The sequence below is a fragment of the Hemibagrus wyckioides genome, linkage group LG18 (genome assembly GCF_019097595.1).
Source record: "Hemibagrus wyckioides isolate EC202008001 linkage group LG18, SWU_Hwy_1.0, whole genome shotgun sequence".
In the NCBI taxonomy this organism is placed as follows: Eukaryota; Metazoa; Chordata; class Actinopteri; order Siluriformes; family Bagridae; genus Hemibagrus; species Hemibagrus wyckioides.
In genome coordinates this window covers 10338246-10365107 of record NC_080727.1, presented here as the reverse complement: position 1 = coordinate 10365107, position 26862 = coordinate 10338246, and the positions used below count along the sequence as shown (strand labels likewise).

Here is a 26862-nt window from a genome sequence, read left to right as displayed (position 1 = left end):
ACATTCACACATCTAAACAAAACACACACATACAGAAACGTATAACACACACAATAAGGTGTACACAGGACACTTCATTAAGTAAACAATTACATCAATCAAAATGGACCAAAATGTACATCATTCTACATTCACATTAGTGTTTGTGTGTGAGGGATATTAGTGTTTGTGTGTGTAAGGGATATTAGTGTTTGTGTGTGAGGGATATTAGTGTTTGTGTGTGTAAGGGATATTAGTGTTTGTGTGTGAGGGATATTAGTGTTTGTGTGTGTGAGGGGTATTAGTGTTTGTGTGTGAGGGATATTAGTGTTTGTGTGTGAGGGATATTAGTGTTTGTGTGTGAGGGATATTAGTGTTTGTGTGTGTAAGGGATATTAGTGTTTGTGTGCGTAAGGGATATTAGTGTTTGTGTGTGAGGGATATTAGTGTTTGTGTGTGAGGGATATTAGTGTTTGTGTGTGTGAGGGGTATTAGTGTTTGTGTGTGAGGGATATTAGTGTTTGTGTGTGAGGGATATTAGTGTTTGTGTGTGAGGGATATTAGTGTTTGTGTGTGTAAGGGATATTAGTGTTTGTGTGTGAGGGATATTAGTGTTTGTGTGTGAGGGATATTAGTGTTTGTGTGTGTAAGGGATATTAGTGTTTGTGTGTGAGGGATATTAGTGTTTGTGTGTGTGAGGGGTATTAGTGTTTGTGTGTGAGGGATATTAGTGTTTGTGTGTGAGGGATATTAGTGTTTGTGTGTGAGGGATATTAGTGTTTGTGTGTGTAAGGGATATTAGTGTTTGTTTGTGAGGGATATTAGTGTTTGTGTGTGTGAGGGGTATTAGTGTTTGTGTGTGAGGGATATTAGTGTTTGTGTGTGAGGGATATTAGTGTTTGTGTGTGAGGGATATTAGTGTTTGTGTGTGTAAGGGATATTAGTGTTTGTGTGTGTGAGGGGTATTAGTGTTTGTGTGTGAGGGATATTAGTGTTTGTGTGTGAGGGATATTAGTGTTTGTGTGTGAGGGATATTAGTGTTTGTGTGTGTAAGGGATATTAGTGTTTGTGTGTGTAAGGGATATTAGTGTTTGTGTGTGAGGGATATTAGTGTTTGTGTGTGAGGGATATTAGTGTTTGTGTGTGAGGGATATTAGTGTTTGTGTGTGTAAGGGATATTAGTGTTTGTGTGTGTAAGGGATATTAGTGTTTGTGTGTGAGGGATATTAGTGTTTGTGTGTGAGGGATATTAGTGTTTGTGTGTGAGGGATATTAGTGTTTGTGTGTGAGGGATATTAGTGTTTGTGTGTGAGGGATATTAGTGTTTGTGTGTGAGGGATATTAGTGTTTGTGTGTGAGGGATATTAGTGTTTGTGTGTGAGGGATATTAGTGTTTGTGTGTGTGAGGGGTATTAGTGTTTGTGTGTGAGGGATATTAGTGTTTGTGTGTGAGGGATATTAGTGTTTGTGTGTGTAAGGGATATTAGTGTTTGTGTGTGAGGGATATTAGTGTTTGTGTGTGTAAGGGATATTAGTGTTTGTGTGTGAGGGATATTAGTGTTTGTGTGTGTGAGGGGTATTAGTGTTTGTGTGTGAGGGATATTAGTGTTTGTGTGTGAGGGATATTAGTGTTTGTGTGTGAGGGATATTAGTGTTTGTGTGTGTAAGGGATATTAGTGTTTGTGTGTGAGGGATATTAGTGTTTGTGTGTGTGAGGGGTATTAGTGTTTGTGTGTGAAGGATATTAGTGTTTGTGTGTGAGGGATATTAGTGTTTGTGTGTGAGGGATATTAGTGTTTGTGTGTGAGGGATATTAGTGTTTGTGTGTGAGGGATATTAGTGTTTGTGTGTGTAAGGGATATTAGTGTTTGTGTGTGTAAGGGATATTAGTGTTTGTGTGTGAGGGATATTAGTGTTTGTGTGTGTGAGGGGTATTAGTGTTTGTGTGTGTAAGGGATATTAGTGTTTGTGTGTGTAAGGGATATTAGTGTTTGTGTGTGAGGGATATTAGTGTTTGTGTGTGTGAGGGGTATTAGTGTTTGTGTGTGTAAGGGATATTAGTGTTTGTGTGTGTAAGGGATATTAGTGTTTGTGTGTGAGGGATATTAGTGTTTGTGTGTGTAAGGGATATTAGTGTTTGTGTGTGTGAGGGATATTAGTGTTTGTGTGTGTGAGGGATATTAGTGTTTGTGTGTGTAAGGGATATTAGTGTTTGTGTGTGTAAGGGATATTAGTGTTTGTGTGTGAGGGATATTAGTGACTGTGTGTGAGGGATATTAGTGACTGTGTGTGAGGGACATTAGTGACTGGGTGTGAGGGACATTAGTGTTTGTGTGTGAGGGATATTAGTGTTTGTGTGTGAAGGATATTAGTGTTTGTGTGTGTGAGGGATATTAGTGTTTGTGTGTGTAAGGGATATTAGTGTTTGTGTGTGAGGGATATTAGTCTTTGTGTGTGTAAGGGATATTTGTGTTTGTGTGTGAGGGATATTAGTGACTGTGTGTGAGGGATATTAGTGTTTGTGTGTGAGGGATATTAGTGTTTGTGTGTGAGGGATATTAGTGTTTGTGTGTGAGGGATATTAGTGTTTGTGTGTGAGGGATATTAGTGTTTGTGTGTGAGGGATATTTGTGTTTGTGTGTGAGGGATATTAGTGTTTGTGTGTGAGGGATATTAGTGTTTGTGTGTGAGGGACATTAGTGTTTGTGTGTGAGGGATATTAGTGACTGTGTGTTAGGGATATTAGTGACTGTGTGTGAGGGATATTAGTGTTTGTGTGTGTGAGGGATATTAGTGTTTGTGTGTGTAAGGGATATTAGTGTTTGTGTGTGTAAGGGATATTAGTGTTTGTGTGTGAGGGATATTAGTGTTTGTGTGTGAGGGATATTAGTGAATGTGTATGAGGGACGTTAGTGTTTGTGTGTGTGAGGGACATTAGTGTTTGTGTGTGTGAGGGATATTAGTGAATGTGTATGAGGGACGTTAGTGTTTGTGTGTGTGAGGGACATTAGTGTTTGTGTGTGAGGGACATTAGTGTTTGTGTGTGAGGGACATTAGTGTTTGTGTGTGTGAGGGATATTAGTGAATGTGTATGAGGGACATTAGTGTTTGTGTGTGAGGGACATTAGTGTTTATGTTTGTGTGAGGGACATTAGTGTCTGTGTGTAAGGGATATTAGTGTTTGTGTGTGAGGGACATTAGTGTTTGTGTGTGTGAGGGAAATTAGTGAATGTGAATGAGGGACATTAGTGTTTGTGTGTGAGGGACATTAGTGTTTGTGTGTGTGAGGGAAATTAGTGAATGTGAATGAGGGACATTAGTGTTTGTGTGTGAGGGACATTAGTGTTTATGTGTGTGTGAGGGACATTAGTGTCTGTGTGTAAGGGATATTAGTGTTTGTGTGTGAGGGACATTAGTGTTTGTGTGTGTGTGAGGGATATTAGTGTTTGTGTGTGTGTGTGTGTGAGGGACATTAGTGTTTGTGTGTTAGGGATATTAGTGTTTGTGTGTATAAGGGATATTAGTGTTTGTGTGTATGAGGTTATATTAGTGAATGTGTGTGTGTGAGGGACATTAGTGTTTGTGTGTGTGAGGGATATTAGTGTTTGTGTGTAAGGGATATATATTAGTGTTTGTGGGTGTGTGAGGGATATTAGTCACTGCGTGTGAGGGACATTAGTGTTTGTGAGTGTGAGGGATATTAGTGTTTTTGTGTGAGGGATATTAGTGTTTGTGTGTGAGGGATATTAGTGGGAGTGTATGGGATATTAATGTTTGTGTGTGAGGGATATTAGTGTTTGTGTGAGTGAGGGATATTAGTGTTTGTGTGTGTGAGGGATATTAGTGTTTGTGTGTGAGGGATATTAGTGGGAGTGTAAGGGATATTAGTGTTTGTGTGTGAGGGATATTAGTGTTTGTGTGTGTGAGGGATATTAGTGTTTGTGTGTGTGAGGGATATTAGTGTTTGTGTGTGAGGGATATTAGTGTTTGTGTGTGAGGGATATTAGTGTGTGTTTGTAAGGGATATTAGTGCTTGTGTGTGAGGGGTATTAGTGTTCGTGTGTAAGGGATATTAGTGTTTGTGTGTGAGGGATATTAGTGTTTGTGTGTGAGGGATATTAGTGTGTGTGTGTAAGGGATATTAGTGTTTGTGTGTAAGGGATATTAGTGTGTGTTTGTAAGGGATATTAGTGCTTGTGTGTGAGGGATATTAGTGTTCGTGTGTAAGGAATATTAGTGTTTGTGTGTAAGGGATATTAGTGTGTGTTTGTAAGGGATATTAGTGTTTGTGTGTAAGGGATATTAGTGTGTGTGTGTGTAAGGGATATTAGTGTTTGTGTGTAAGGGATATTATTGTTTGTGTGTGAGGGATATTAGTGTGTGTGTGTAAGGGATATTAGTGTTTGGGTGTGAGGGATATTAGTGTGTGTGTGTAAGGGATATTATTGATTGTGTGTGTAAGGGATATTAGTGTGTGTTTGTAAGGGATATTAGTGTTTGTGTGTAAGGGATATTAGTGTTTGTGTGTGAGGGATATTAGTGTTTGTGTGTGAGGGATATTAGTGTGTGTGTGTGTAAGGGATATTAGTGTTTGTGTGTAAGGGATATTATTGTTTGTGTATGAGGGATATTAGTGTGTGTGTGTAAGGGATATTAGTGTTTGGGTGTGAGGGATATTAGTGTGTGTGTGTAAGGGATATTACTGATTGTGTGTGTAAGGGATATTAGTGTGTGTGTGTGTGTGTGTGTGTGTAAGGGATATTAGTGATTATGTGCGTAAGGGATATTAGTGTGTGTGTGTGTGTGTGTGTGTGTGTAAGGGATATTAGTGATTATGTGCGTAAGGGATATTAGTGTTTGTGTGTAAGGGATATTAGTGTTTGTGTGTGAGGGATATTAGTGTGTGTGTAAGGGATATTAGTGTGTTTGTAAGGGATATTAGTGTTTGTGTGTAAGGGATATTAGTGTGTGTGTGTAAGGGATAATAGTGTTTGTGTGTGTAAGGGATATTAGTGTTTGTGTGTAAGGGATCTTAGTGTGTGTTTGTAAGGGATATTAGTGTTTGTGTGTAAGGGATATTAGTGTTTGTGTGTAAGGGATATTAGTGTGTGTGTGTAAGGGATAATAGTGTTTGTGTGTGTAAGGGATATTAGTGTTTGTGTGTAAGGGATATTAGTGTTTGTGTGTAAGGGATATTAGTGTTTGTGTGTAAGGGATATTAGTGTGTGTGTGTAAGGGATATTAGTGTTTGTGTGTAAGGGATATTAGTGTTTGTGTGTAAGGGATATTAGTGTGTGTGTGTAAGGGATATTAGTGATTATGTGCGTAAGGGATATTAGTGTGTGTGTGTGTGTAAGGGATATTAGTGATTATGTGCATAAGGGATATTAGTGTTTGTGTGTAAGGGATATTAGTGTTTGTGTGTGAGGGATATTAGTGTGTGTGTAAGGGATATTAGTGTGTTTGTAAGGGATATTAGTGTTTGTGTGTAAGGGATATTAGTGTGTGTGTGTAAGGGATAATAGTGTTTGTGTGTGTAAGGGATATTAGTGTTTGTGTGTAAGGGATATTAGTGTGTGTTTGTAAGGGATATTAGTGTTTGTGTGTAAGGGATATTAGTGTTTGTGTGTAAGGGATATTAGTGTGTGTGTGTAAGGGATAATAGTGTTTGTGTGTGTAAGGGATATTAGTGTTTGTGTGTAAGGGATATTAGTGTTTGTGTGTAAGGGATATTAGTGTTTGTGTGTAAGGGATATTAGTGTGTGTGTGTAAGGGATATTAGTGTTTGTGTGTGTAAGGGATATTAGTGTTTGTGTGTGTAAGGGATATTAGTGTTTGTGTGTAAGGGATATTAGTGTGTGTTTGTAAGGGATATTAGTGTTTGTGTGTAAGGGATATTAGTGTTTGTGTGTGAGGGATATTAGTGTGTGTGTTTAAGGGATATTAGTGTTTGTGTGTGTAAGGGATATTAGTGTTTAAGTGTAAAGGATATTAGTGTTTGTGTGTAAGGGATATTAGTGTTTGTGTGTGAGGGATATTAGTGTGTGTGTTTAAGGGATATTAGTGTTTGTGTGTGAGGGATATTAGTGTGTGTGTTTAAGGGATAATAGTGTTCGTGTGTGTAAGGGATATTAGTGTTTGTGTGTGATGGATATTACTGTGTGTGTAAAGGATATTAGTGTTTATGTGTAAAGGATATTAGTGTTTGTGTGTAAGGGATATTAGTGTTTGTGTGTGAGGGATATTAGTGTGTGTGCTTAAGGGATATTAGTGTTTGTGTGTAAGGGATATTAGTGTTTGTGTGTGAGGGATATTAGTATGTGTGTGTAAGGGATATTAGTGTTTGTGTGTAAGGGATATTATTGTTTGTGTGTGAGGGATATTAGTGTATGTGTGTAAGGGATATTATTGTTTGTGTGTAAGGGATATTAGTATTTGTGTGTAAGGGATATTAGTGTTTATGTGTAAGGGATATTAGTGTTGGTGTGTAAGGGATATTAGTGTGTGTAAGGGATATTAGTGTTTGTGTGTAAGGGATATTAGTGTTGGTGTGTAAGGGATATTAGTGTTTGTGTGTAAGGGATATTAGTGTTTGTGTGTGTAAGGGATATTAGTGTTTGTGTGAGTGATATTAGTGTGTGTGTGTGAGGGATATTAGTGTGTGTGTGTGTAAGGGATATTAGTGTTTGTGTGTAAGGGATATTAGTGTTTGTGTGTGTGTGTGAGGGATATTAGTGTTTGTGTGTGAGGGATATTAGTGTGTGTGTGTAAAGGATATTAGTGTTTGTGTGTAAGGGATATTAGTGTTTGTAAGGGATATTAGTGTGTTTGTAAGGGATATTAGTGTTTGTGTATAAGGGATATTAGTGTTTGTGTGTGAGGGATATTAGTGTTTGTGTGTGAGGGATATTAGTGTTTGTGTGTGTAAGGGATATTAGTGTTTGTGTGTGAGGGATATTAGTGACTGTGTGTGAGGGACATTAGTGTTTGTGTGTGAGGGATATTAGTGTTTGTGTGTGTAAGGGATAGTAGTGTTTGTGTGTGTGTAAGGGATATTAGTGATTGTGTGTGTGTAAGGGATATTAGTGATTGTGTGTGTGTGTGTGTGAGGGATATTAGTGATTGTGTGAGTAAGGGATATTAGTCTTTGTGTGTGAGGGATATTAGTGATTGTGTGAGTAAGGGATATTAGTGTTTGTGTGTGAGGGATATTAGTGTTTGTGTGTAAGGGATATTAGTGTGTGTCAGAGGGATATTAGTGTTTGTGTGTGAGGGACTTTAGTGTGTGTGTGTGAGGGATATTAGTGTTTGTGTGTGAGGGATATTAGTGTGTGTGTGTAAGGGATATTAGTGTTTGTGTGTGAGGGATATTAGTGTGTGTGTGTAAGGGATATTAGTGCTTGTGTGTAAGGGATATTAGTGTGTGTTTGTAAGGGATATTAGTGCTTGTGTGTAAGGGATATTAGTGTTTGTGTGTGAGGGATATTAGTGTTTGTGTGTGAGGGATATTAGTGTTTGTGTGTGAGGGATATTAGTGTGTGTGTGTAAGGGATATTAGTGTTTGTGTGTGAGGGATATTAGTGTTTGTGTGTGAGGGATATTAGTGTTTGTGTGTGAGGGATATTAGTGTTTGTGTGTAAGGGATATTAGTGTGTGTGTGTAAGGGATATTAGTGTTTGTGTGTGAGGGATATTAGTGTGTGTGTGTAAGGGATATTAGTGTTTGTGTGTGAGGGATATTAGTGTGTGTGTGTAAGGGATATTAGTGTTTGTGTGTGAGGGATATTAGTGTGTGTGTGTAAGGGATATTAGTGTTTGTGTGTGAGGGATATTAGTGTTTGTGTGTGAGGGATATTAGTGTGTGTGTGTAAGGGATATTAGTGTTTGTGTGTGAGGGATATTAGTGTGTGTGTGTAAGGGAAATTAGTGTTTGTGTGTAAGGGATATTAGTGTGTGTTTGTAAGTGATATTAGTGCTTGTGTGTGAGGGATATTAGTGTTCGTGTGTAAGGGATATTAGTGTTTGTGTGTGAGGGATATTAGTGTGTGTGTGTGTGTAAGGGATATTAGTGTTTGTGTGTAAGGGATATTAGTGTTTGTGTGTGAGGGATATTAGTGTGTGTTTGTAAGGAATATTAGTGTTTGTGTATAAGGGATATTAGTGTTTGTGTGTGAGGGATATTAGTGTGTGTTTGTAAGGAATATTAGTGTTTGTGTATAAGGAATATTAGTGTTTGTGTATAAGGGATATTAGTGTTTGTGTGTGTAAGGGATATTAGTGTTTGTGTGTGAGGGATATTAGTGACTGTGTGTGAGGGATATTAGTGTTTGTGTGTGAGGGATATTAGTGTTTGTGTGTGTAAGGGATATTAGTGTTTGTGTGTGTGTAAGGGATATTAGTGATTGTGTGTGTGTAAGGGATATTAGTGATTGTGTGAGTAAGGGATATTAGTGTTTGTGTGTGAGGGATATTAGTGTTTGTGTGTAAGGGATATTAGTGTGTGAGAGGGATCTTAGTGTTTGTGTGTGAGGGATATTAGTGTTTGTGTGTGAGGGATATTAGTGTTTGTGTGTGAGGGATATTAGTGTTTGTGTGTGTAAGGGATATTAGTGTTTGTGTGTGAGGGATATTAGTGTGTGTGTGTAAGGGATATTAGTGTTTGTGTGTGAGGGATATTAGTGTGTGTGTGTAAGGGATATTAGTGTTCATGTGTAAGGGATATTAGTGTTTGTGTGTGAGGGATATTAGTGTTTGTGTGTGAGGGATATTAGTGTGTGTGTGTAAGGGATATTAGTGTTTGTGTGTGAGGGATATTAGTGTGTGTGTGTAAGGGAAATTAGTGTTTGTGTGTAAGGGATATTAGTGTGTGTTTGTAAGTGATATTAGTGCTTGTGTGTGAGGGATATTAGTGTTCGTGTGTAAGGGATATTAGTGTTTGTGTGTGAGGGATATTAGTGTGTGTGTGTGTGTAAGGGATATTAGTGTTTGTGTGTAAGGGATATTAGTGTTTGTGTGTGAGGGATATTAGTGTGTGTTTGTAAGGAATATTAGTGTTTGTGTATAAGGGATATTAGTGTTTGTGTGTGAGGGATATTAGTGTGTGTTTGTAAGGAATATTAGTGTTTGTGTATAAGGAATATTAGTGTTTGTGTATAAGGGATATTAGTGTTTGTGTGTGTAAGGGATATTAGTGTTTGTGTGTGAGGGATATTAGTGACTGTGTGTGAGGGATATTAGTGTTTGTGTGTGAGGGATATTAGTGTTTGTGTGTGTAAGGGATATTAGTGTTTGTGTGTGTGTAAGGGATATTAGTGATTGTGTGTGTGTAAGGGATATTAGTGATTGTGTGAGTAAGGGATATTAGTGTTTGTGTGTGAGGGATATTAGTGTTTGTGTGTAAGGGATATTAGTGTGTGAGAGGGATCTTAGTGTTTGTGTGTGAGGGACTTTAGTGTGTGTGAGAGGGATATTAGTGTTTGTGTGTAAGGGATATTAGTGTGTGTGAGAGGGATATTAGTGTTTGTGTATGAGGGATATTAGTGTTTGTGTGTGTAAGGGATATTTGTGTTTGTGTTTAAGGGACATTATTGTCTGTGTGTGAGGGAAATATTTGTTTGTGTGTAAGGGATATTAGTGTTTGTGTGTAAGGGATATTAGTGTGTGTGTGAGGGATATTAGTGTTTGTTTTTAAGGGATATTAGTGTTTGTGTGTGAGGGATATTAGTGTTTGTTTTTAAGGGATATTAGTGTTAGTGTGTGAGGGATATTAGTGTGTGTGTTTAAGGGATATTAGTGTTTATGTGTAAGGGATATTACTGTTTTTGTGTAAGGGATATGAGTGTGTGTGAGAGGGATATTAGTGTTTGTATGCAAGGGATAGTAGTGTTTTTGTGTGAGGGACTTTAGTGTTTGTGTGTAAGGGATATTAGTGTGTGTGAGAGGGATATTAGTGTTTGTGTGTAAGGGATATTAGTGTGTGTGAGAGGGATATTTGTGATTGTGTGTGAGGGATATTAATGTTTGTGTGTGTAAGGGATATTAGTGTTTGTGTGTGTAAGGTATATTAGTGTGTGTGTGAGGGAAATATGTGTTTGTATCTAAGGGATAGTAGTGTTTTTGTGTAAGGGATATTAGTGTGTGTGAGAGGGATATTAGTGTTTGTGTGTGAGGGATATTAGTGTTTGTGTATGAGGGATATTAGTGTTTGTGTGTGTAAGGGATATTTGTGTTTGTGTTTAAGGGACATTATTGTCTGTGTGTGAGGGAAATATTTGTTTGTGTGTAAGGGATATTAGTGTTTGTGTGTAAGGGATATTAGTGTGTGTGTGAGGGATATTAGTGTTTGTTTTTAAGGGATATTAGTGTTTGTGTGTGAGGGATATTAGTGTTTGTTTTTAAGGGATATTAGTGTTAGTGTGTGAGGGATATTAGTGTGTGTTTAAGGGATATTAGTGTTTATGTGTAAGGGATATTAGTGTTTGTGTGTAAGGGATAGTAGTGTTTGTGTTTAAGGAATATTAGTGTTTGTGTGTGTAAGGGATAATAGTGTTTGTGTTTAAGGGATATTTCTGTTTGTGTACAAGGCATATTAGTGTGTGTGTGTAAGGGATATTAGTGTTTGTGTGTGACGGATATTAATGTTTGTTTTTAAGGGATATTAGTGATTGTTTGTGAGGGATATTAGTGTTTGTTTGTAAGGGATATTAGTGTTTGTGTGTGAGGGATATTAGTGTTTGTGTGTGAGACATATTAATGTTTGTGTATAATAATGTAGTAATGTTTCTGTGCCAGATATTACTGAGCATTTGAGGGCATAACTGGATAATATTTATATGTCTAGACAATATTTATGCCTATCAAGAACATACTCCTATACTACCATAATATTGTAATATACCGCAAGACTGATTTTGAAAAGTAAACACACTTACTCTTCTACCAGGCTTTCCAGGAGGGCCAACCGAACCCAAAGGACCACGAGGACCCTGTATACACACACATTCTAGATTTAGAATTCCAAAATACACCAAAAATGGGAGCGTTGGGTAATTATGAGCAGTTTAGTTGATCAGACCTGAGGACCCTGCTCTCCAGATTCACCTTTAAGTCCAATCACACCAGGAGGACCCTAAAAATCAGAAATGAAATATAAAACAATGCAATAGCATAGTAGCTAAACAATAAAAAACAGAAAGAGAGAGACAGAAAGTTGAAAAGGAGACAGGGATCAGCCATACCAAAGGTCCAGGACGACCAGTCAAGCCCATTGGACCAGGTGGACCTCTCATTGCCAGCTATATGGAACACAGACAAGATGCTGATTGTGTGCAGGTATGTGTAAACTGAAGAAAAGCTGGTATTCCAAAGCATGAAAACTGCTGTGATAGAAACTGAATTTCTGTGAAGTTCTGGTGAGCAGCTCTGCACATATGGATTACTCCTTAGTGAAGTACAGAATGTTCTAGCATCGAGCCTTGCTTGGAATTTGCTGATTATGAATCTGATTGAAAGTGTGTGTGCATACCCTGGCCTGCTGCATGATGGCCTGCATCTGAGACTCTTGGGCAGAAACTGCAGGTCCTTTATGTCCAGCATCTCCTCCTGTGCTCATCCGGAACTAGAGAGAGGGCAAGAGAGAGGGAGAGAGAGAAAGAGCGAGCAAGAGAGAGGAGTATTAATAATTTATTGGTGATATTTTTATTAGAAACAACTACCAGCTGAACTGCATGAACAGTGTACATCAGTGCTGCCACCTGGTGGCTGAACAGAGTCACTACTCTTAAGAGAAAGTGAGGCATTAGTCTACAGGGGCAGCAGCTTACAAAGATCTGTATTTTCCTTTTTCTAACATGAAGTTGCACCCACAACGCCCTTACAAATCAGCTCTGAAATGGTTGCATGTAAACAGGTAGAATGTTAATGCTAAGAGTGTTAATGCTTAAAGTGGAATTATAATTTTCTGCCTTGTTCTATTACCTTGTGGAGATAATAAGAGGATGATGATTTAAAAAGGTTATGAAATGTCCACAAAACCCTTTGCAATGTAAAGAAAATGCAGCTAGCATAAATCATGTTAAAACTTTTTTCCATTCGCTTTTTGAAATTACAAAAATGTGGAAGAGATAATTTAAGGAAAAATAGTAAATAATTTTGAATAACCTGGTTAAACAAGTGAGGATTATTCGGTGTTAATCAGTAAAAATTCACTAATACCAGCTGCATGATTATTACATTTGAACAGGATATTGAATGTGCTTTATTTTGAAAAAGGCCACATTCAATCTCATGTTCAAAGTGAATTATCATACAGCTGTCATAAGTGAAAATATTCCGATTATCTCCAAATCAAGATCAGCTGTTTTTGTAGAATGACTAGATTAAAGTGAATTCTCACAAAAAATACCCAAGCTCAACAAATTTGCCCTAAACTTTGTGACAAAATGTGTTATTGTCTGATCAGACCAATTCCAAATGGTATAATAATATATAATATAATAATTCTCTAAATCCAAAATGTATGTTAGCTGCAAAGTCAGAACTGGGGCTTTAATTAAGGTGAAAAGAATCAAAAACAACTACAAATACCAGTCAATTTTAGTGCAAAACCTTCAGGGTTCTGCTAGTAAGCAGCATGACGATGACCCAAAGCATACATCCAAATCCAACCAGAAGTTTTGAATGATCTAACCAGCTCCTGGACCTGAATCAAACTAAAAATCAGTGAAGACCTGAAACCTTAAAGCGACCTGTCCTTATAATTTGATGGATTTAGAATGTTTTTGCAAGCAGTAGTCGGAAACTTTTGCCAAGTCAAGATCTATTACACTGATAGACTCTTTCCCAAAAAGACTGAGTGATGTATTAAAATCCAAATGTGTTCCAACAAAGTTTTAGGTTAGGGGTGTGCAGAGCTATGTCCAGGTTATTGTAAGCTGACATGATTTATATTGGTTTCATTTCTTTTTTCACAGAAACCTGCCATTTGAACAGGGGTAGACTTTTTACATACACTGTAGTAGAGATTAAACTGAAGACAAGAGAAAAAGAGCATAGAGGTTAGATTTTATCTAAAGTAACAGAATGGGAAGACTGTTAGATCACTGCTTACAAAAGCAAAATTGAACATTATTGTACAGTGCCAGAGAATTAATAACTTCCAGTGGTCCAACTGCTAACACTGCTAAACATTCCTGAACTCATATCCCAGAGCTGGAATACTAACTTGATTGAGATTATAACTGTTGTAGTGTTGTAGTTTAAGGTCTAAAGTCTCAGTACACATGACACCACTGGGTTGAGCTAGCTGATTAAATTAGATTATTTATCAAGTTTGTGGATTTTCTCTGGATTAAAATGCTGTAAAACATAATAATAATTATAATAATAATAATAATCATCATCATCATCAGGTGAGTCGGCAGAAGCAGAAACGCAGTTGTCCAATCTAAAACTATGCTGAGCAACAAGCATTTATTTATGTTTTATTTAGTTTATTTAGTAAGATGGATTAACATTCAGAAGTGGTAGCTCAAGTGGTTAAGGCTCTGGGTTGTTGCATGGAAGATGTGTGTTCAAGCCCCAGCACTGCCAAGCTTGCTACTTGAGCAAGGCCCTTAACCCTCCCTGTTCCAGGGATGATTCATCGCTGCACTAGGCTCTGACCCCAACCTCCAAAGGTGAAATATGTTAAGAAAATAATTCCATTGTGCTGTAATGTAATGTGTGGCAAGAAAAAAGCTTATTCCTGTAATTATATTTTGCTAGATATGTTACTCAGGCTGTTCTTCAAGACTTTTGGAAACCTAGCCAAAAACTGATTCTGATTAAACAATTCATAGTAGAATACTATGTATTAACTTTATTCAAAGTAGAATAAAGATGATAAACGCCAAAAAGCTTTTAGTTAAAACAAGCACGTTCACCCTAAAACAATATTTGTCACAGAACCGGCACAGATATGATGACTATGGTTTACTGCTTTAAGACTTGTTTGGTTTTTGGCTTTGTGTGTGTATAATCCCAAATGTGGCTTTTGTCTAGGTGACTGATTGCAAGAGAGAGCATATGAAAGCAAGCAACCAGAAAGCATGGCCAATTTTGCTCTCTTTGACTCAGAGCTATAGATGACTGTGGGAATGAGCACATGAATTCCAGACACCAGAGCAAATGCTTTTCTGTTGCACCACTCAGGAACTGCTCCAGCATTCTTTAATACAAGAGGCTGACATGCCAGGCCTTTACCTAGCTGGCATTCCTCGGAGCCAAGCTGTCTCTCACATATACACACACTCACTAAATAATATAGACACATCTGTCCAAACCTGTCAATCTACTGGGCTGTGATTGTATTTTACGTACAGGCAGCATCAGGACGGTCCCTGGGGGTCCTGGCAGTCCATCAGCTCCTGGAAGACCAGGGCGACCAGGAGGACCCTAGAATGAGTAAAAGATCGTGGGTCATTTAGTGAGTTTGCAAAAGGAAGCTTTAAATCTTTGAATTTAGGGACCACTAACTTTGAAGTTAGTTGGTGGCTATTACTACTATTACAGAAGCAAGTAACATGCTTCATAAAGAGTTGGTAATAATAGATATTATAATCCATACATACAAAATAATGCTGCAGATACTCACCCTCTCTCCAGGATCTCCGGGAGAGCCAGGGGATCCAGATGTTCCTGAAGGACCAGGTAAACCCTACAGAAACATTGGAGAAATGTCATAAATACATAATTACAATGTCATAAACACTACACACACACACACACACAGGTCTACACATGGATCTAGTCATGTGAAGATTAAGCTGCATTTCCCTATCTTTCTCTTTTTGCAGTCAACTCATGATTCAACCCATAAACACTGTGTGTGTGTATGTGTGTGTGTGTGTGTATGTGTGTGTGTGTGTGTGTGTGTGTGTGTGTGCATGTGCATGCTTTACGAATTTACAAAGACAGGCAGAATGTTGCTTTCATAAATTCTCAAAGCATGTGTGTATAATGGTAGAGGAATTGTGATTTGTGATTTGATGTGTAAGCATGCTGAACTTAAACTACACACAAACATGAGCTTGCAAACAAAATCACACATGCACACAGAATTTACAAATTGAGACAGACTTACAATTGGGCCCTCAGCACCAGGGGGGCCCTCCACCAACATTCCCTGAGGAAAGAGAGAGAGAGAGAGAGAGAGAGAGAGAGAGCGTTAGAGAGTGTTGAACAAAAGCCTCTTCGTTACTCTATATTCAGGGCACTGACAAAAAGACAACCCCCAAAATGAACAAAACACCAGACATTAGCACTTTGTAATATTCTTGGTGTGCCATTATGTAGTCTATTTTGATGGAACAAACTGCATATCCAAACTGAGGCATATTTAGAATACGCTACTGTTATTAAGTTTCATCAATATCAAGATTCTCCATATTCCCATCATACTACAAATGTTCAAATTTTTAAAATTCCACATTTGTAGTTTATGCTGCTGAAGCTCGATCCAACCCAATAACAGACCACCCCTTTTACACATTACACCCATCTCCTTCCCATAAAAAAAATCACCAGATATCATGGCTGAAATATGTTACATACAAGGAAGAGGCAATTAAAAAAAAAAAAAAAGATTTACAGTAATAATACGCAAATATATCATATACTAATGATAGGGAAACATGCATCAAATGAATATCTAATAGCAGCCTATTACCATAATGAGAATGCATTAAGGCTGTGTTACAGGAATAGCCTTAGTCATGATAATTAATTTATTTTGCAATCTCTCTACCCCCAAAATTTCCCTGGACAGGTGAAGTCAGCCAACCATAAGGGTGACCTTTAAATTTATGTATGCAGTCCATCCCATCCTCCCATAGTGTTCACTATGAAGTTTAATGGCTTTGTAGAGATTTCAACACACAATCTACTGAAAAATGGGCGAATGCTAAACTCGGCTAATCGGTCTCAAATTCAGCTGTCACCTACACTTACTTCCACCTCCATATTTGGCTGTTAGTACAAAAAGTATAACTTGATATTGTAGCTGTATAGAGTAGATCCTAATAATGACTAAAAAACAACAACAACCAACCAATTCAACTATGAATATGAACACATATTGGCGTGTGCCAACAGATTATGGCTTAAATGGTTCTTCACAGTGTTCAGCTTCTATAAAAATTCATCCAAAGTTGCTGTGTTCTGGGGTTTCTGCCTTTCAGCAAGTATAGAACCTCAGATGCAGGACAACCAGATGGAGAATGGTGCATGGTGAGTTGGCCATCTGGATCTGATTCCAATGCTCTGTGGAACAATGAATCGTGGTCTGTGAGCCAAAAGACGGGACATGCCACTGGGCAAAAGAGGAAATGGCTTTGGTGAGGATGCACATTCCTTGAGAAAGGGGGAATGTGAATCTGTGTGTGTGTGTGTATTTGGACATGGTTGAACACATGTAACTGCATACTGAATTATCATATGCATTGCCAGCACGTTAGAGATGGCTGTGCCTATGGGGATGAAAAAAATTCCAGCCAAAATGTATGTATGGAATAAACACACACAGACAGCTGTTGAGCATCCCCAGTCACACAGGGGAGTCTATCAGACACAACAAAATAAACTCATGACACAGAGATGGTGGAGCTGGGGTGAGAGAGAGAGAGAGAGAGAGAGACAGAGACAGAGAGAGACCAGGGGAAACGAAAGCTGTTAAGAGTCCAAAGGAGGAAAGGATAGATTTCCACTGCATGTAATTAATTACAGTCTACAGTCTGGACTGTTTTATATTCTATCAAACCAGCAGGACTGAACTAACTATAACCATGTTTCCCTGATTGAACTCCACATGGTGTGAATCAAACTCAACAAAAACAAAAACTTTAGGAATTATTTCGATATTAATTTTGCATGCATTTTTTCACTCTCTATGTGTGCAAAGAGAGTAAAAACATCTGTAACCTTTCAAGTCTGAATTGAACAAAATGAGGTTTCACATGCAAACCTATAGTACTAAAAATACACTAAAAGTGTTATGTCCTGTGTCAAATGGAGTATGTCAGAGCTGTCACAATAAAAACCCATGACCTGACCCAAATTTGCCTACTTTGCCTACAGATAGGTAACAAATTAACTGACACAAACTTAGTATCTTAGTAAACCTGCCAGAAGAGCTTCAATGTCTGCAGTCAAAACAGTTACTGAGAGCTTCAAAACCAGCATCAATAAGCTACAATTACAGTTAGTTATTTTTCTCATCTTTGAATTGTGTTTATGGTTGAAAATATACATTAATTATGTTTATTCTTCTTGGATGCACATCCTCAAGTGCCATGTATGGGGGTGTGTAACTGATGGCAGGCATCCACATCATTGAACTTACTGGTTCAATGATAGCTGGCTCTCCTTTTTGCCCCTTCTCTCCTCTGGAACCTTCAACCTGCAAACACAAAAACATATGTTTAAAACACACACACACACACACACCCCTAGCACACACTTATGATACGTACACACAGACACACACACAGTAAGTGGTCCTTACAGACAATTCTGTACACAATATACTCTTCCAAGTTGCTATCTCAACACAATGTTTTCCCAGCAATATTTCGGCATAGTAGTTTGTATTTATCTGGTACACCTGAGATGAGCTGTGTTGTAAAGTTTACAGTGAAGAGTTTGGAGACTGCCTTTTCATCCTCAGCAGTTTATGAATTGTAAATAGAACAGTAGCAGCATTTTATTGACAAAACAAGATATGTGCAGAATGATAAAGTTCATAGTACAGCTTCCTTCTGCCTGTGTTTCAATTTTGCATGCATTAAATCATTTGTTAATAATTCTACAGATCAAATCAAACTTTTGATCAAACTGTTGAATCAAAATCAACAGTCTCCACCTAACTCAGAATAGAGTGACTGAAGAATGTGTGCAATCTGTCTAATAATCTGCTAAATCTAAACTTTTACATCTTACTGCTTTCAAAATCCAAGCATTTGTGTACACTGAAAGTATTCACAAGCTGCTTGTGGTTATAATATTTTGTTATGTAGTTTGGATTGCATTTAATTAATTCTAATGAATTCATACAGATGTATCAAAATCTTTGCATGTAAACATCACCAGTGTTTTGTAGAGTTTACAGTCTAATTCTAAACTGTACTGGATTACTGCTTCTTGAGGGTTATGACACATGCTACTGAGTGCTACCTGGTAATTGTCAGTCTCGGCAGGTAAGACTTTGTCGTCGACTTCGGTGTAGTAGTCTTTGTAGTCACTGTAAATCTGGTCCAGGTCAGAGTCAGTGAGATCCGTGATGGACTCCTCCTTAAATGCATCCAAATCATCCTCACCAGCTCCTGTCTGGGCCGTTCCCACCCCAGTGCTGGCCCCAGCATTGGCAGATCCACCACCAACTCCACCTGAACCACTAACAGAGACTGAACCACCTCCAACAGAAACAGAGCTGCCCCCAACTGAGACTGATCCGCCCCCAACAGAAACAGATCCACCTCCGACAGTACTGCTGGCGCCTCCTCCTCCAATAGAGTCCTCGCCCTCACCAAAACCATCCGTGTACTCCTCTCCATAGCCCACACCATAGCCATAGTCATCATAAGTATCCACCTACAAAAACAGACATACAAACAGTCACACAAATATTACAAATCTGCTCTAGTTTGTAAGGATTTTACAGATTCAAATTAACTACATTGTTTATGATAAACTGGTTTGCTATTGAGCTGAAGGTCTGTTGGACCAATTATTAGTTATGGGACCAACCACAACTTAGTTTATTTCTAATTAGGTAATTTGCTGGAACACTAGGTGGTCTATGTGAACTGAAACAAAATCCAGGCCAAACCAGATCTTCATTTAAAAGCAATATTCTTTTTAGATTACATAAACTTACTGAGCTAGAGCTGGAGCTAGAACTGGTAGCAGATCCTGTACTTGTGGAAACAGATCCAGATCCTGTAATAGAGGTGGACGCAGAGCCAGATCCTGTGCTGGAACCAGAACTGGAGCTGGATCCTGTGCTGGAACCAGAACCGGAGCTGGATCCTGTGCTGGAACCAGAACCGGAGCTGGATCCTGAATTGGTGCTAGAACCCGAAACAATTCTAATGTTTGAACCAGAGCCACCAGTGCTGGATGTGTGGATTCCTTCTCCTCCTTCTCCTACTGAAGTGATAATGTGTTTCTCTGTATCTCCACCCAACCCCAGATCCACTCTACTGCTCAGGTCCAGGTCATGCCCGGTATCTGTGCCTGTGCTTGTGATCGTTATAGAGCCATCAGGCGAGGCAGTCGATTCATCATAGTATGTGGTTTCATACATGGAATCCTCATAGTCGTATGACTCGCCAGCAGCTCCTGTGTTAGAGGTACCAGTTGAAGAACTACTTGAAGAACTACCAGAAGAACTGCTAGCCGAACTGCTAGTAGAGCCACCAGAATGTCCTCCTCCACCAACGACTGTGGTCACGGTTTCCTGTGTCAAAATAAAGAGTACTTAACTATACACTCTCAAAGGACATTTTCTCCTGCCATATGAACACCTACAGTAGGTGTTAATAAACACACATTGATGCTCTATAGCTCTTATTGAAATGAAACAAAAAACTCTTGCTCATAACATATTTGAGCCTACATTTGTAACACACACATCACATTATTTCTTAAATATTATCATTATTAATGCTGTTGTTTACACTGATTTTACTGTCATAATCCATTTATTGATGTTTCATTAAATGACATAATTATCAGATTCCTGAAGCAAAGCATACAAATTGTCCTAAATGTGTACCCTTGGGTTTGTTGTGTCACTTGATCCTGAGTCTGTGACCCTTCTAGAGGTGACTGATGAATCCTCATTCTTCTCTGCATCCATGTCATCATAGTATGGGTACTCATAGTAGTAGGTGTCATCTTCGGTGTTCTGCAACAGCAAAGTGTCCCAATAAAATTTTATATCCTGCTTACTAAACAGATGTTCAAACATTTGTTTCTTTCCATTAAATATCCAATCATCTTGTGTACCATAATTAAACGAAAACATGGTAACTATCTGTAACTATGTGTAATTCTTCATTAGCTATAATCATTTGGATTAATGGATTTATTTGAAAACAATTTAGAAAAATACATTGTCTCCCCACACTATTCTGTATAGTTTCACAACATTCCCAATTAACGAAAACAATCATTTTATAACTGATATATTATTAATATTTTTGATCATGAATTAAATTTTGTTCATGGTGATATATACGGTCCATCCGCACATTTAGAATGTTTATTTAGAATACATAAATATTTAAGTGGAGTTGCCCAACTGATATTAGATATTAGATTAGATTAGATTAGATTAGTGTAATATGTAAGTAATATCTTAAAACTATTGTGTCTTAGACAATACTGCTTTACAATTCTTAGTTACTATATGGTAAATCAATGCACATACACATTTCTAACCTATTTCTAAGGTGATTTTGCATGACAGGGTGCTGCATATGACATACTATTGCATTATTCCATTTAATAATAGTTGATTATTTACACAATTTTTTTCCTGTGAAGCAAATTAAAAACAGAATTTGGGTTTTAGTGGATTAATTTGTGTAAGGAGTGTAAAAAGATTTTAAAGAAAGTATTGTAGTATATTTTTGTTGTATATGGAGGACAAGTTTTGCACATTTATTGCTCTTTGTCATTGCCTGGGATGTTTATTCACTGAAAAAATTAGCCTTAGGGCTAACCATTACGTATTAATCAAGACATATTTTCTTTCTACTACATTCTCACGACAATCTATTCTGTTCCTTTCTGATCTCTCTCTTTCACACACACACACATACACACACAGTTCTCAATCGTTCATGTTTAATCTATTCTCATACCAGATGTTCATTTCAAGTTAACTGAACACTCAAATGCTTGTATGCCTTATTGATTTCAGTACTAGAACCATGTTGGTGGGTGGTATGGCCAAGAATTGTATAGTATAGTGTATAGTATTGTACATAGTTTAAAATGATCAAGGTTTTGGTATATACAGTCCCCTCCAAATATATTGGAACAACAATGACAATTCTTGTGCTTCTGCTATACAGTGAAGACGTTTGTGCTTGAAATCAAGAGATGAATATGAGTTGACGGATCAAATTCCAGCTTTTGTTTTCTGATATTTATTTCTAGATATGTTTAAAAAAAAACTCTGTAAATAAAAGTAAATAACTCTTAATATTTGTTGTCATATCCCTTGCTTGCAATAGCTTAATCAAGCCATTAACCAACTGACATCACAATACTGTAGCATTGTGATGCTTTTCCAGGCTTGTAACACAACTTTTTTTCAGTTGTTTGTTTTGTGAGGGTTTCATCCTTTAGATTCCTCTGACTTGACCACTCTAAAATAAATAAGCCATATTTAAAATAGTTTAATAAATTAATTTAATAATTTATTTTTATTTTTAGTTATTTAGGGGTTGTTTCCCCTCTCCTTTCTCTGTTTCTCTTCTTTTGTAAAGCTGCTTTGAGACAATGTCCATTGTAAAAGGCACTATACAAATAAACTGAATTGAATTGAATTAAAACCTTCCATTTTTCCCTTGATAAAATCCTGTTATATAGTTAATGTGTTGTTGATCACTGTCATGTTACATTTGATTTTGGATGCATTTGTCTGTAAACTGGCAGAAAGAATATCACCTGGCCCTAGCCTGTTTGTTGACCTTGATCTTGATGAATGCTGCTGGATTCCTCTGACTGTCTCTCAGTAAATATCATACACTTAAACTGCACTTGGATCCATATCACCACCTCAGACAGAATACTTTGCCCACACCATGGATGCAGCAGTAAAGTCCATACTATTACTAAATAGCTGAAATGTTCTCAAATTATACTCCAAACTGGAAGGATGGTATTGAAAGTACTGTGAGAATCAGTGATTCTTCTTACCACAGTATCTCAAGAATGAGTGGATGATTTATTAGTTGGATAAATATTATTATTTTAATCATTCTACAGATAACATAACAAGAATCTCAGAGGGACACATCAAAACATAAAAATATACATGTGATTGCATATACATGTATAGACATCAGTATGTTCTTATAAGTAAAAGTGATTAGTAAAGGAAATAATCTAACAAAGCACATAGGGTTTAGCTTTTCCCATTATTATCACTAAAACTGGGTTTGGTTTATTTTAATCTTATAATGGGAAATACGAGACACTGACTTTTTTGCAATTGGGTGACCAGAAAGGCCTTATCCTTATATGATTCAGACATTTTCTTTCTTATCAAGCTATTTGGTGTCCTGTGGACATGGAAGGGTCATTCTGAAAAGACCACTCCCAGCAGGATAGAAAGGTTTGGTCAGAATAACTTATATTATTTATTTGCATTGACTTTACCCCATTTGGAGACACAAGGACCCAAACCATGCCAGCAAAATGCCCATGACTGCAAAATAGAGACAATCCTTTCTTCTTTTGTCACCCATCAATTTGAGTGCATATTTTAATACAAAATAAATAACTTATTTTAACTGTAACTGTACTAGTTTGATGAATGTATATTAAGTTTTTATAAGTAAAATTGCTGGTTAAATAAATGCAGACATACAATGCCGATTTCTCACTACTCAAAAGACACAGAAGCTCCTTAGTATAAAAAAAATAAAAATAAAAAAGTCAGGGAGAGATAATCTTCTATACTTTCATACAAAAGGTAAAGTTTTACTACTATACGAGGACATTGTATTTACAATTTGTATGAAGAGAAACCTTTCATCTGTCAATGTTTACACACTGTATAAAGAAAATCCACCAGTGTTTTAAGTTTGGATATAAAAAGTTGCTTGGAGTGTTTAGAGTGAAACCTTGTGTATTTGTTAATGTTTAAAAAGCTTTACGGCAGATAAGCATCTGTATTTGTCTGTGTTTAGAGGAAACTGGCTTCTTTGGACTGTATGGAACGAATGTCCCAAAGCTCCCCATCTTTAGACACACTGATAACTTGTTTTTAAGGACAATGGACAGAACTCTCAAGTACTTGTTTACTAAAGTAAATTAGAATTAGAAGATTTGTAGGTAAAGTGTATGTGGTGTCGAATGTCTAAAGAAATCTCAAATATTTGTCCCTGTATCTAAGGACTGTTAGGAATGTTTAGAGAATGCATGACAATCATATTCATCACAAATGACGGTGTGTCTGATGAAAACAAATGCATTTTCATTACTACTTTGTAAAAGCGCTTGTGAAAAGTCTGAATGAAGAAAATACTCACATATTCGTCAGTGTTGGGGTCCTGGTTTTGTGGCTGTTCCTGGGCAGGAACCTCACAGTCTGGGCTATAATGTTCACAGTAGTCATATGCAGCACGATGGTCTGCTATAATCATCAGCTGCTGAATATCACCCTGCAAACAAAACAACACAAAAGCAACATTTTAGACAAAATACCAATCTGTGAAACAAACAAACAAACAAACAGTCAGTCAACAAATCCCATTCACTATCGGCTGGCATGAATTCCCAAAACATTAGTATCATTCTGCAAGAATATGCATCAACAGGATTTACAAGACACAGTCATAGTTAGCAACAGTGCATTTAACTTTCTTAACATGAGTCAACGATTAATAAATGCTCAACAATGCTAGCATAGTTACAGTCGACAATGAAATGATGTATGACTTCCTCCTAGCACAGGAAACAGGAAGTAATAATTCCAGCCCAGGACATTAAGTGCAGGAGAGTGATGGTTTGAAACAGTTGGTCAAGATCTCATTCCATCTGAATCTGACACTGAAATGTGGCTCAATAAAATAAATACACACACACACACACACACACAAACTATTACTTCATATTACTCAAAAATGTTACTGAGGGGTCCAAGAGCATTTCTGATGAATGCTGTGGTGGAGTATAGAGATTTACCATGCATTCTCTCTCTCTCTCTAAATGACCCTGTAAATGCACATAAACACATACATACACGCACACACACACACACACACACAATTTTCTCATACACACAGCTGACTAGCGTTCACATCTCTTGATGGTGTGACTTTATTATTCAGTTATAACAGTTTACTGAATCCTGCACACACACATACACACACACACACACACACAATCTGGCATGCTGACATTTGGAAACCCTCCCACATGAAGACATCCCGGCTTAAGTTTATACTCAGCTGTGAAAATGAGTGGAGGCACTGACATGTTTTAAGATTCCAGCATGAACAAACTTGTACACACACACACATACATACACACATACACATCATCTAATGAAGAAAATTTACAAGGGTCACTGAGAGCAAGCGAGAGAGAGAGAGAGAGAGAGAGAAGGCAGGAGGCAGGGAACAGAAGGCTCTCTAGGCTTACTGGAGGTTGGGGTCTGGTGGAAAACCTTCAAGTATTATCGATAAACACAGAGATAGCTCAAGCACACAGTGTACATGGAGCACAGGAGCTAGCAGGGCAATTTGTTAGCATTTGTACCTTATAATTTCTTATGTCTTTATTCGTGTTAAATGCAACAAAATTTCTTTTGTAGAGTAGAATTCATATAAGAGAAAACAAATCACATCTAATCACACTCTGCTGCTTGAACATATTTAAGATGTATAATAAACTCTTGTTGAAGAGTCAGCTAGTTTGCTGTCTAAATCTGAATCTATCTATCTATCTATCTATCTATCTATCTATCTATGTAATAAAGAAGAGAGAGAAAAACAGGGAAAGAGAGATAGGGAGAAACAGAAACAGATCTTATTGGTCCAAACTTCCTGATACCCCTCACACACCAGAGATGAGCAGGTGACATGTATATAAATATGTAATTCATATCCTGTCCACCAGGGGGCAGAGGAGAACGCATAAACCCAAACTGCAGTGAGCCAAAAGGAGAGCAGGTTCCAAAAGGACAGCTCTGTCTCACACACACACACACACACACACACACACACACACACACACACACATAATATACATGCAGAATTGCTCACAGACCACTGTTAACATCTGGGCATTCTTAGAACCACACTGTGGCTCACTTATCTCTCTCTCTCTGTCTCTCTGTCTCTCTCTCTCTCTCTCTCACACACACACACACATATACACACACAGTGTGAGGAGACCTTAAACTGTCTGCCAAAAGTAACAGGAATGCCTACCACTTCTACGCACTCTCTGCATCTCACATTTCCGCCCCCACAGCAGGGGTTTCTGGGTCTTTAGGGATTAGTTCTACTTCCTGCCTGCAGTGTCAACCGGACAGAGATGCATTATGGGAATGCTGAACTTTGCATTTTTGCCAAGAGCTTGCAGAAAGTGCAAACGGCAGGCTCTAAGACACTGGGGCTTCTGGGTCAATATTGGTCCCACATCTGTAACTAATTATTCTAATTCACTTCTTCTGCAGAAAAAAATCCAGCTATCCATCTTTGAATCCAATCTTTTGTCTGTCATCTTTGAACATGGCAAAGTGGTGGTGAGTGGCACATTTATTTCTGCTGGGATTGTTTTCTGTGTGTGGTTAGCATATGCTAAATTACTCTAGCACTCATGACAACATGAAATATGACATGGCACCAAAAATATTATATAGTTATATAAACCCAGTAAAACAGCTAAAAGACAGAAAGAGCAAAAATGCTACAACCTAGCATATTTTTATTTAACTAAATATACAGTTAGACCAAATAACTGTCACACATTTACAGCATTTAGCAGACACCCATATCGAGAGCAACTTACGTTTATTTCATTTAAAATGAGCAAGAGAGGGCATGGTGGTCCTCGGCTTCAAACTCACAATCAACTAATTAGTAGTTCAATGCTTTAACCAGTGAGCTACAACTTCCACCAAATAGGTCACAACATTAACACATGAGAGACTTATGTAAGGTAACAGACTAGCCTTAGCTAGAAAAATACAATACAACTAGACCTGCGAAGCTTACATTGCTTAGTAGAACTTGCTTTCAACCTTGCTTATCAGTTTCCTGCTAGCTTTGATAAGTTGGCTTATCAAAGCTAGCAGGAAACATTGAGCTGAATAGTTAGCATCATAAACTGCACCGAATAGAGCTGTGCTGACTGGCCTCAGCAGTAACTCGTTTACCAAAACAGGTTCCAATGGAAAGTCTGCTGGTCATCTGTCTGTTTGTAGAACACGTGTGGAGTCGGTATCCAAGTACAGTAGAGAGACATCTTGCTGACGATGGACAGAGCAAAAAAACAGACAGCAGAAAAAGAGAAAATGAAAGATAGAGAGCAGAGAAATGTAGCGCACAAAGTGAAGAGCAGAAGTAGAGAGAAGGAACAAGTGACAATCAAATGTCAGTGTGACTAACTGACTGATTGTTAGATGACTGGATCAGAGCATCTCCAAAAGTGTAGGTCTTGCGGTGTGTTGCTGGTATGCAGTGCTTACAAGGATCACTGAAGGCTACCCTGTTTGGTCCTATCTCACAGAAGATCTACTGTAGCACAAATTGATGAAAAAAATGCTGGTTATGATAGAAGAGTTCCCATGCTGACCACTGTCAACTGAAGTAGGCAAGCCTGGGCAAGGGAAGGCAGTCTGATGCTCTGAGCAATGTTCTGTTGGGAAAATCTTGGGCCCTGGCCCCCATGTGGATGTTACTGTCACATGCAAAACCTACCTAAAAATTTTTGGAGAGCACGTACACTTCTTCAAGGCAACAGTATTCCCTAACTGCAGTGGATTTTTCCAGAGGGATATCGCTCCCTGACACACTGCACAAATTGTTCACGAATAGTTTAAGGAACATGACAAAAAGTCCAAGGTGTTGACTTTGATCTGATCAAGCAGCTGTGGGATGTG

The 26862-nt window shown here is 37.9% G+C and overlaps 1 protein-coding gene across 2 annotated transcripts in view; it reads right to left on the bottom strand.

Moving 5' to 3' along the window:
• The window catches only part of col5a1 (procollagen, type V, alpha 1), an 84386-nt gene that overhangs the window by 28191 nt on the left and 29333 nt on the right, over nt 1-26862 (bottom strand). For both annotated transcript variants that reach the window (XM_058415303.1, XM_058415304.1), the window contains exons 5-16: nt 23282-23413; nt 19789-19920; nt 18889-19470; nt 18186-18602; nt 17356-17412; nt 15100-15141; nt 14611-14673; nt 14337-14411; nt 11503-11595; nt 11216-11272; nt 11053-11106; nt 10910-10963 (exon numbers count right to left, since the gene is read on the bottom strand). In XM_058415303.1, the coding sequence (XP_058271286.1) occupies nt 10910-10963; nt 11053-11106; nt 11216-11272; nt 11503-11595; nt 14337-14411; nt 14611-14673; nt 15100-15141; nt 17356-17412; nt 18186-18602; nt 18889-19470; nt 19789-19920; nt 23282-23413 (1758 nt within the window). The remainder of the gene's footprint in view (nt 1-10909; nt 10964-11052; nt 11107-11215; nt 11273-11502; nt 11596-14336; nt 14412-14610; nt 14674-15099; nt 15142-17355; nt 17413-18185; nt 18603-18888; nt 19471-19788; nt 19921-23281; nt 23414-26862) is intronic.